This window comes from Leiobunum rupestre, chromosome 2 (genome assembly GCF_980474605.1).
Source record: "Leiobunum rupestre chromosome 2, qqLeiRupe1.1.hap1, whole genome shotgun sequence".
NCBI classification, from domain to species: domain Eukaryota; kingdom Metazoa; phylum Arthropoda; class Arachnida; order Opiliones; family Sclerosomatidae; genus Leiobunum; species Leiobunum rupestre.
Window position 1 is genome coordinate 75735196 of NC_143385.1, and position 11663 is coordinate 75746858.

At 41.6% G+C, this 11663-nt stretch overlaps 1 protein-coding gene across 1 annotated transcript; it reads right to left on the reverse strand.

Moving 5' to 3' along the window:
* Window positions 1-2074: 2074 nt before the first annotated feature.
* LOC149959030 (uncharacterized) lies at window positions 2075-3436 on the reverse strand. The gene is made up of 2 exons (XM_090167318.1): window positions 2926-3436; window positions 2075-2868 (listed from the first exon to the last, which is right to left on the reverse strand). Exons 1-2 carry the CDS (start codon window positions 3434-3436, stop codon window positions 2075-2077), a joined length of 1305 nt encoding a protein of 434 aa, XP_090023444.1.
* Window positions 3437-11663: the final 8227 nt, after the last annotated feature.

Consider the following 11663-nt stretch of genomic DNA (forward strand, 5'->3'; position numbering starts at 1 on the left):
CCCATATCTCTCTATTTCCTTATCATGGCATAGTTCCGCCTTCGCCAGTTTCTCGTTCGCTTGAATAATCAACTCTCCCTTGGATGCGTTATATATCGGTATGAAAGTCTCCTTTTTCTTGTCGACTGATACTACACTTCGTGGTATGCAAAACTCCTGACCTGGTTTTAGTCTCATTTGTATATCTACAAATAGGTCTTCATTTTCACATAACATGTCAGTCGTGTAGGTATCCACAAAACCTACATGGTTGACTGGTATTACAGAGGTGTTTTGGGCCCACATATTGACAGCTGGCTTAGATAATTCTGGAACGTTCATTTTTCTGAGACATTCATCTTCGTCTTCGTCTCCATGTTTTTCGTTGAACAATCGAACAATGTTCTTTCTTCTGACTACCGTTACGTGAGTTTGTTCTGTAAATGGCTAACCAATAAGGAATGGTATATCTTGGTTGGTATCAGGAACAATGTAAACTTCTACTGTAGCGTCTGCATTATCCACGCTCAGCTTTGCCATAAACTTGCCAATGGGTTTCGTTACACCAGAGCCATAACCGCTAATTACCATTCCTTTAGGAGCTTCCTCAACATCTAACTCAAGTCGTTTGCGTTACTTTCTCTAATTAACACGCATTTGCTTCCTAAATCGACGTATGATTTAATTGATTTGCCGTTAATTTTCGCTTCCATAAAATACTTGAAATTTCGATCTGTCTTAAGGTCCTTCTCTTCTATGCAAAGATTATCTTTGACGTCAGTAACCCCATCTCCTGGTTAGGTGGCGCCCTCTACAGTTAGTTAGGTTATACATGTGGGTGTAACAATACCTCTTTTTTTTGAAAAGTTACATAATACTATGAAGGTGTAATCAGATGCATTTTAAGGTTAATTTAATCTGTAACGGGCCGGTTTGTTTGTCTGGCGTCTTGTCCTCGTGAGTGCCAAAGATGTGGTTTCTTGTGAATTTATGGGCGATGGTGTTTTTGCTGATGAGCTTCTTTCATTTTCATCCGAGTGTGGACTCTTCGTTAGTGTGGGGGTGAAGTCCGACCTTAGTTTGATTATTGATGAAGGTTTACGACCAGGAATCTGGACTGGAGGTCTATGTGGCGTGCGGGGAGCCGTAGCTAGGACTGTCGTCCTGAGTGGTGCTGTCTCTATTGCTGGTGTAATTGGAACAGTCACTAGGGATGGTGTAGCAATGGATGGAGTGGTCATAGCTGGAACTTCTCCTCTTGTGGATGCACAGGGAGTGCTTGGGATTTGGTTTCGATTTGGTACATGACCATCTGGTGTGACGTCAGATGATTTTTCAGTGGAGGTTTCCATCCGCAAGCGTAGTTGATTTTGGTGGCGCCGTATCTCTCCTCTATTGGTCTGAATGGTATACATCATTTTGCCAAGGTGACTAGTGATCGTGCCTTTAAACCATATTTCTCCGACACCGTGTCATTCAGTTTAAATTTGTGTGTACGGTCAGTGGTGTCTATGTCTGCGACACCGATCGGGTACTGTGTATTACAGTTTTTTGGATGACATAAGTCAAGCCTGTGGTTGATGAGAATCCTGGCCATGCGTTCGTCTAAAGATCCAGTGTTGTGTACACTGAGTCCGGTGTACGATATCGAGGGCTTCAAAGTTGATACTCGATACTTTCTTGAGGTTGTCTTTGATGGTTCTCACATTACGCCCAGCAGCTCCGTTAGAAGCGGGGTGATGTGGTGCGGTGCGCAAGTAGTGTATGCCATTAATTTTCGTGAAGTCTTCAAAGTAATTACTCGTGAAGCAGGTACCGTTATCCGTAACAAGTGTGATCATTATCAATGTTGTGTTTATCACTGTGTATTTCCGTGACTCCTCGTCTAGCTCAACCTGGTTGTAAGCTTCGCGAAGGTCCAATTTGGAGAAAAATTTGCATCCGGTAAGGGGTACTGAGCGATATTCAGTTGAGGGTTTATCGATGTTTTGTAGTCGGCGCATGTACGTATGCCACCGTTAGGTTTCTGTACCGTTACAATAGGTGAGGCGTAGTGGGAATAATCCACCTTTTCGATAATCCCTTCTCGTTCCATTCATCGGAGTTCGTCCTCCACACGCTCCTTGCGCGCGTAAGGTATGGTCCGTGCTTTACAATACTTGGGTTGCTCATCGTCAATCATGTACAGGTGAGCCTGTATCCCTTTTAGCTTTCCCAAGCCTGAGGTGAAAAGATTGGAATGTTTTTCTAACAGCGTATTTACCTCTGGATCTCCGTTCTGGATGGTGTGTATAGCTGTTGTTGGCTGGTTGACAGATGGTAGGATTTTGAGATACGAGTATAGGCATTTTCGGCCACACAGATTTGGCCCATTTCCGCTGACGATAATGAGTGGAAGGTTAGCCTCGCGAGCTCCAAATCTGACATGTACCCTGGCTTGGCCAACGATGTCTATTTGGTCTCCTGTGTAGGATTGGAGGTTACTTGAGAAAGGGTAGACCTCAGAATGTTCGCCGATTCTGTCAAAATCGCGTTCGCGAATCATTGTGTAGCCTGAGCCGTTATCTATCTCAAAAGCCACGGTGTTACCGTTTACTAGTAGCTGTATTTTGTCGGGCGGTGGAACCTCTTCGTCAGTGGCGTCAATGTTTTGGACCGTAGTCGAGTTTGGCTTATCGGTGTTGACGTCTCGTCCGACGTCACCAATGTGATAGACGTCGACCTTGTACTCGTCGTAATAGCTCGATTGGTTTTTTTGTGTCTCATCGATGTTGTTCGATTGATTATACCGCTTTGGTGGTGCCTGTTTTTGGTCTTTTTCCTTGTCAGGAGGGTTGAGGCACGCCTTCGCAATGTAGCCTTTACGGTCACATTTATTGCATTTGGAGTCTTTGAATAGACATGCATGAGCTTTATGTTGATCGCTTTTGCATCGCAGACATCAACTGTAATCGGGAACGATTTTCCCATCCTCTTTTCTTCTGGAGTTGTTAGGTTGTGATGACCTATTACCAGGTCTACTTGAGGCGTTGTTGTTGTTACTTTGGCGATGTGGTTTTCTGCCGTTGGTTTGCGGACGTATGCGATTTATTTGTGCCTGTCCTTCTTCTTTATTCTTAATTTCACCAAGACTACGTTTCGAGTTTTCCATCGCTAGGAGGATTGTCGTAGCCCTTTCCAGCGTGACTGCCATTTTTTCGTCCTCTTCAGCTATCAACTTCTGCTGCATTGCCGGGTCGTTGATTCCAAAGATGATTTTATCCACTATCATCTCGTCAGTGTTCGTGAATTTGCAGTTCATCGATAGAGCCTGGAGATCGGCAATGTATGCCTCCACCGATTCCCCGTCGTTTCGGTTTCGGCGATAAAACCAGAGTCGCGCGACGCAACGTAAAGGTACCGGGTTAAAATGGGTGGATAACGCCGTCACGAGTTCGGCGTACGTTTTTGAATCCATCGTTGCGGGGCGCAAGCGATTACGTAATAACGTGTAAGTCCCCGGACTAAGCGCGGTTTGTAAGATTGCCTTCTTTTTGGCCACAGCTTGGCGACAGCCGTGATATCGTTCGCCGTGAAATAGGCGTCGAGGCGTTCCGCGTACTGGTCCCACGATTCAGTTTTATTATCGAAGATATTTAAGTGTCCAAATAAAGCCATCACTGATCGTTTCTACGTCGACTGTGTGATCGCCTTAAAAATCGTTCAAATGTTAGTCACGTTTTGTTTTTTTTTCTTCGTTTTCTTACGCGACTGTTCACCCGATAATGTTACGCGAATATTTCCGTATAATTGTCTATTTATTTACCCGATGGATGCGGATGTGTGTATCCGGATTCTTGTTCCATGTGGTTGCAAACAAAAGGTGATGTAGCCGCGTTAAGCCTCGTCCGTGCCTTCTAAAAGCAGAATGAATAATGATACACATATTCGCGCGGCACAAACGCTAGCCGGCCTCTTCCGAAAGTTCTAGATATTCTTCCCGCTGATTACTCATCATTGACGCATACGCCATCTACTGGACAATGTAAGAACTTAGAAGGCGCGACTTTTAAAGGTTTTTGCAAGACCTATCACATGAGTTAGGCGACGAGTTACCTCTCCAGTATTTAGAAGAACCAGCAAGAGAAGCACTTTCCTTCAGCCAAGCGCTAATCCCAAAGGAAACTGGCAAGCTAAGTAGGCTATCATTAGGGTGGAATCGGGATAAATCCGCGCCATCTGACAAATTAAAAAGTGATAAGAACGTTTTTATTTAAATAAACTTTTCAAAATTTAAGCCAATGATGCAAAAGGGACTCCAAAGTTTGGTGGCAAAAAAAAAGAAAATTGAGCATGCTTTTCCTTCCCCCAACCCCTCACTCGGCCTTGGCAGAGGCGGGCAGAGTCAACCGTAAATTTCGCACTTTACTGACTTTACACACATTTTGCCACCAAACTTTGGAGCCCCTTTAAATCATCCGGTTTTGGTCTGATTCCTGTTAACAATATTCTTTTCATTTTCTCGATGTTTTTATCTTCCGATTGAAAGTGTTTAAGTTGTTCCGTAGTTATCTTAGGTAGACAGTAAAACGTAGCGTTGGTGGTCAGAGGCAAACCGTTTTCCGTAACATTTGGTGAGCTTTCCGGTACGCGCGACAAGGCGTCGACGTTAGCGTGTTTTTTTCCGCTTCGATATCGTACTTCATATACGTACTCTTCAAGTTTCAGTATCCATCTTGCAAACTTGCCTCGTGGTTCCTTCATATTTCGAAGCCAAACCAATGGATTATGATCACTTATTATGACAAATGGACGTCCGAAACTTTTCAATAGCATACATCACAGCCAACATCTCCCTCTCAAACGTTGAGTAATTTCTTTCGCTCTTGTTCAAGGATCGACTTTCGTAAGCAATAACTCTTTCTTTTCCTTGCTGTATCTGTGATAAATTTCCACCAATACCATAACCCGACGCAGCGGTCTCAACCCGAAATTCTTCTTTGAAATCAGGATAAGCTAAAACTGGTGGTGTCACTAATAGATGTTTCAGCTTTTCAAACGCTTCCTGACAGTCTACCGACCAATTGAATTCCATTTTCGATAGTACGACGCGAGTCCGAGGAATGATTGTATATCCTTCGTAGAACGTGGTTGTAGCCAATTTAAGACCATCGATGTGTTTCAGGAATTATTTTTAATTCCCAGACCAGATACCAAATGTCCCAAATATTCCACCTCATTTCGACAAAAAAAGCATTTACTGGGTTTTAATTTAACGCCATTCGCTTTAAAACGGGCGAAGACCATTTTTAGTCGTTCTAAATGTTCGGTGAAGGTAGTTGACAAAACTATAACATCGTCCAAATATATCAGGCAATTTCCCACTGCAAACCCCGCAGAACGCATTCCATTAACCTCTGAAAGGTACTAGGTCCATTCGTTAGCCCAAAAGGCATCTTTTTAAACTCAAAAAGTCCTTGCTTTGTAATGAAAGCGGTTTTTTTCTTTATCGAGATTATCCATTTCAATCTGCCAATAGCCCGAGGCTAAATCTAAGGTAGTAAACATTGCTGCTCCCGACAAGCAATCCAAAGTCTCATCAATACGCGGCCAAGGGTAGGCATCCTTCTTTGTAGTCTACGCAAAACCTCCAGGAATGATCTTTTTTCTTCACGAGTATTATGGGAGCAGACGACGGACTTGAGCTTGAGGAGATAATTCCGTGATTCAACATAGAATTTAGTTGTGTATCTACAATATCTTCCTGTGAAATTGGAACTCGATACGGTCGTTTTTTAATTGGTTGGGCTTCCCCAGGGATAAATTTAATGTTGGAGGCTCTTGACAAATCCCAGGTCATATTCATTTTTCGAGAAAATACTATCATATTGTCGTAAAAGTTGTTTGAGCTGTTGTTTCTCTTGTGGTCGCAATGTAGTACTTTCGAGATCTAAGTGTTCAGTAACGTAGTCGTTTGTTCCATGTTTTGGGATGAAGTTATTTGGTGTACATCTGATGACGGTAACCTCATGTAATGTACCAATTACGCAGTCCTTGAAAATTTTGTTTGAAGAAGAACCCGTATATATTACTCTAACATACAATGAGGAATTTGTTGTAAATACAAGACTTCTTCCGACATCCAGAGTGTTGGATTGACGAAAACTGTCAACGGGTTCAATCATACCACAACCATTTTTAAAATGATTTAACTGTTATTGTGGATTATCGTTTATAATTGATCCCTTAACAATAATCTCATGGTGAGCTGGAATTTCCACTTCTTCGGCCAAAGCCACTCTACATAATATGGTGTCAGTGGAGTGTGAAGACCTTATTAATGGTAAAGTGACATCTTTCATACGTAATATTTTCTTCTAAAAGATCGCATTCAATGATACAATTATTAACTAGTCCGTCAGCAACGTATACAGGTCATGTTTTTTTAACTGATCCAAAACCGTATTCAATTTCCGTCACTCACAGAATTCGTATTGCCTCTCCGGTGATTGATAATACTCGAGGTTGGCTTTCCTCGCCAGGAGTTTCGAAAATTATTCCCAACTCGCGAGCCATTGATGATCGAAGGATGCTAATTGATGACCCGCTGTCAATTAAGCTTGACACAGGACGTTTATTGATCTCAATCATTGAATAATATGTGACTCCAGAATGTTCTTTCACCTGCATCGCATGATTCGGGGCGTCTGTGACCGTGTTAGCGTCACTGCGATTATAAATGGTTGGACCCCTCGGACGATTTTCCCGCTCAGTGTTCCCACCATGAGTCTCCGTAACGTTTCTTTCCGTTTGCCAGCGATAATGACAGTCCCTCTGCATATGTCCCTTTTCCTGACAAAAGTAGCAACCATGCCTTGGTGCGGCATAACGTTGCCGATATGATCGCGAAATTCTGTGACGTGGAGGTAATGGGCCAATTGCGCAGTTCCCATTAGCGCAGTTCCCATTAGCGCAGTTCCCATTTCCGCAAATGCAATTTCGCGGTTTTCCATTTGCGCAGTTTTCATTTGGGCAGTATCCCATTTCCGCAGCTTTCCATTAGCGCGTTTTTCATTTGCGCTTTTTCCGTAAGCGCAGTTTTCCACTTGCGCAGATATTATCCATTTGCGCGGTTTATAATTTGCGCAGGTTTGTCATTTGCGTGGTTTTCCACTTGCGCAGATTTTCCATTTGCGCGGTTTCCCAATGGGGCTGTTTTCCATTTGCGCAGGTTTTTCTATTCCGCGGCTTCTCACGACCTGAATATTCTATATTAAGCAATTTTCCTTGAAATAAGATTTTTTCAGGTAGTTTATTTTTAACGTAACCTTGTTTACCATCCAACTGTGCTGCTGGTCGCGCTGTCCATACCAATAATTTAAAGTTGTTTGAAGTTGACGTATCGGTTGTTGAATTATTTTGTTGGGAATAAATCTTCAGTCGACAAGCGAATCGTAGCTTCTCAGCCTTTAGGCTAAAAAAAATGTAGTATCTGTAACACTGAGGACAGTATATTGGCTGCTATTTAAATTTAGTGCCTTCCACCAAAAATGCACCTTTTTGATTGCACTGCATGTTTCCTTGGGGTTAGAAAGAATATTTTTAAACGGTTAGGTTAGCACCGATTTCATATAGGAGGTGTTCTACGACAGAGGCCATTCTAACGAAATATCTTGGTATTGGCCTCTCACATAGGAGGTAACTGTCCTATGACAGAGGCCATTCCTACGAAATACAGGACGCTTACTGTCCTATATTGGAGACCATTTCAACGAAATAGTTTTTATATAGAGGTAGTTATATAAAGGCTAGCGCGCGAAGCGCGCAACGGTTAGGTTAGCTGGGCGCGCCGCAGGCGCGTAGGCACCGCGTTCATATAGGTGTTCTACTACAGAGGACGTATATTTCAAAACCAATGCTGCTGTTATATTTAATTTGCTATTATAACAATAAGAATGATACAAAAATTAATAAATTTGTTATAAAATACGAAAAAGTATTGTTTTTATTGTGCCGCCTACAATTGTTTAAGAGGTATGGCCATCATTAAAATCGTCCTTAAAGCTGGAACTATCAGTAAACAGTTACTACACTATGATCTTAGCCTAACGGCCGAGAAGCTTCGAGTCGCTGTGGGACTATATATATTTTCCCAAGAGACTAATTCAACGAATGCTATTTTAACTAAGAAAAACCTAATTGTTTTGGTATTTACAGCCCAACCGGACATTAAACAAACACTAGCAGCGCAGCTGGATGGTAAACAAGGTAATGTTAAAATTTACCTGCCAGAAATAACCCTTTTTCTAGGAAAAAGGATTAATAGTGAATATTTAAGTCATAAAAATCCCCGAAAATGGGAAAACCGTTCAAATAACAAATCTGCGCAACAGGAAAATCGCGCAACGGGAAACTGCGCAAACGGGGAAACTGCGCAAACGAGAAAACCGCGCAAGCGGGAAACTGCGCAATCGGGAAAAAGCGCGCAAATGGTAAATTGCGCACATGACAAACTGCGCAAATGGGGAGCTGCGCAAATAGCAATTCCGCAAATGGGAAACGCGCAATTGGGAACGTGCGCAAACGAAAACTGCGGAAGTGGGAAGTGCGCAAATGGAAACTGCGCAAATGAAAACTGCGCAAGTGGACCCAAACCGACGTGGAGACCCATAACGCGAATGAACCAAATTACTAAGAGTCACGTAGCTAGGTGCGTAGACACGGGGTGTATAATATTGATTAACTGGTGGATTCAACAAATGATAAGAATGTTGGGCTGCGTTTGTATCATGATAATACCTTTCCAGACGTAATGTGGCCACTTCAGTAGCTAGTTGAGATACTGTAGTTCGCAACGAATCCAAATCTTCCTTCTCTGCCGAGCCGGTAACAGATGCAATTTCATATTTTTTCCCACTTCTGCCACCAATGTAAAAGAGTTGATACAATAGAACTTTACGTTAATACTTTTATTACTATCTTTTCTCCTTCTTTCCTAATTTTTATACATGTCTTAACCCTTTTTCGATCTTTTTAAAACTGACTCCTCGAGACTCCTCGCGACATCTCGTTAGTACAAAATCCACTCGTTAATCTCGCACGTTTTCTTTCTCACACAAATTATTCAACTTAACACATATCATCATTAATTTTGCGACTCAAGAACAATTATAATTATATTACAGCGCTGTGACGATAGGTCAGAGTGTGGAATAGTTGTGATGATTCCAGCGTCTTCCAATCGCTTTAGTTCGTGGTCCATTTTATCTTTGAACGAGTATGGAACAGGTCTCGCTTTGCAGAGACGTACGGGGTACCGCATCCTTCTTATCATGTAAATTGTAGATGATTCTTCACATCTTTCAGTAATGCAATTCCCGGAGAGAAAGTTCTTGGTTCTTGTCCAAGATGGCTTCAAGTGACGCATTGATCGGTTGGATATGGTCTACGGACAGATAGCAGTGATCTTTCGTTCGTTCGATGAGGTTTAATTATGAGGTAATAATTTTTTGATTATTTTTAAATTGTCCTATTAACTGGACTTGATGTCCCGACAACGAGGTTGAGCGTTGCTGAAATGGCTTTAGGGTTGTGGCATTGTTGATTTTTGATAACGCTGTTGCTTCCCCATTGATGGTACAATGCACAGGAATCGGTTGCGTACTTTTTCGTTCTCCGTTCTGGATATGCAATAGCGTGTATTCGGACTGGCTACTTGAATCAGGAACGACACTGTGCACGTTGCTATTCTTGAGTTGTGAACTTTTGGATTTCTTCGTGCAGCCTTCGGCGATGTGACCAGTTTTCTTACAAAAACATTCGGTCTTTTTGAATTTGCAGTCTTCTGCTTTGTGGGTATTTGAATTACAACGATAACACTTAATAATAGTGCTAACTCCATTAAATTTTTTCTGAAGCTTTGGTGGTTTCGAACTTCCCTTGCGTCCACGATGATTAATTTTGTTACAGAATCGGTAAAAGGTATTTGCTGACCTTTCAAGTCAGTAGCGTTCCTCGCTGCCGTTCCCATAGACTGGGCTGTTGAAAAAGACGTTTTCGGAGGTAAGGTTTCTTCTGCAAGGTGTCGCTTCGAATTTTATACCACAGAAAAGTCTATCCCGGGGCATTCGCTCCATAGCAGCATAAAAATATCAGTGTTCAGGCATCTTCCTAAGTTCGGCGATGTAAGCCGCAACTGACTCCACATGTTTCTGACCTCGTTTATGGAACCGGTAGGTCTCCATGATTTCAGATATTGTTAAGACTTCATCCAGTTATGCATAAGTCTTGACCGTAGGCTTCAACGGCTTTTAAAAGAATTGTTGGTAACCCGTAATTCTTGTTTTCTGTAACGCCATTCGCAAGAAAATACTGCTCAAGTAAAGTGCTCGATTCCAAATTAAAGTCGCTAATTTTTCTCACGCGCAGTCGCATAAATTTTTTTTCGCGCTCTTTTTCAAATTCGCTTAGCAAATAAATATATATTTTATATTATACCTTTTCTAATATTTCTACGCCGAAGCCCAAGCCAGCAGTGGGTTTCCATAATGACGAAAGATAAACCTTTAAAGACTAAGTTTATTCGTCGGGACGTTATAAATTCGAATCTGGACTGGTTGGCATGTAAAACCTGTAACCGTTGGGAACTTTTTGAAAATTCCCCTCTTTTTGGAACATTGCAATTTGAAGATGTCACTGATGCTACCCCTTTCACCTGTAAATTCTGTGATTTTCTCGCTACTCAGGTCAAACTCGCCGTTGATCTTACCGCCCTACGAAATGAAACATTATCGCTTCTTAAAACCGACTCTGAACTCACTACTAACAATGTCAACTATACAAACAATCCCTATGTTATCTCCTTAATTAATGCTCTTTGCTCCCACTGTGATATTAATCGCCTTGCCCTCCTTCTCCTCGGCGATTTTAATTACCCATTTATTGACTGGTTTAACTCATCTACGGCAATCGGTGCCAATACTCAAACCCAACTGTTTCTTGACTGTATTAATGAAAATTATCTCACTCAATTTGTGTTATAGTGAGTTGCAGGCTAAGAAAGACAAAATATATAGTACAATCGGCGCAAGGATGCCTCAGATCGTTTCCGGTCATTCCACCGCGCGAAATTTGAATTTGGCCATTTTACGGTCAAATAAAAATTTTGCTCTTTTTGTCGTCTTTTAGCGCCATCTAGAGACCGAAATTGGAATCTTTATTTTTAATTTCGTAATTGTGGTGGCGAGCAAATTTAAAAGATAAGGCATTCCTATCATTCTTAAATTTAAAATAGAATGTACACTTATTTAATTTTGTAAATTTATTTCTACCTCTTACCAGTTAAATCGGCAGTTTCTTTTAAAATAGTTACCACGCTTTCTTGGGGGTAACGTTGTCTTAATGAGCTATAGACGTTTAAAATTATATTTTTATCTTTACTTGTTAACAATAAACCATTATCATGCTTTTTATAGTAACCTCTTGGGCTATTTAAAATATTTGGAGCTTCAATTATCGAACCTTCTTTAGCTGCATTCAGTAATTAAACTCATGACAACATGAATTTAAAAAATAGATTCCAATTTCGGTTCCGAGATGGCGCGAAAAAACGATGAAACTCACGAAATTTGAAATTTACCGTAAAGTGGTCAAATTTAAATTACGCGCGGTCGACTCGCAGGAAATGGTCTGAGGTATCCTTGCGC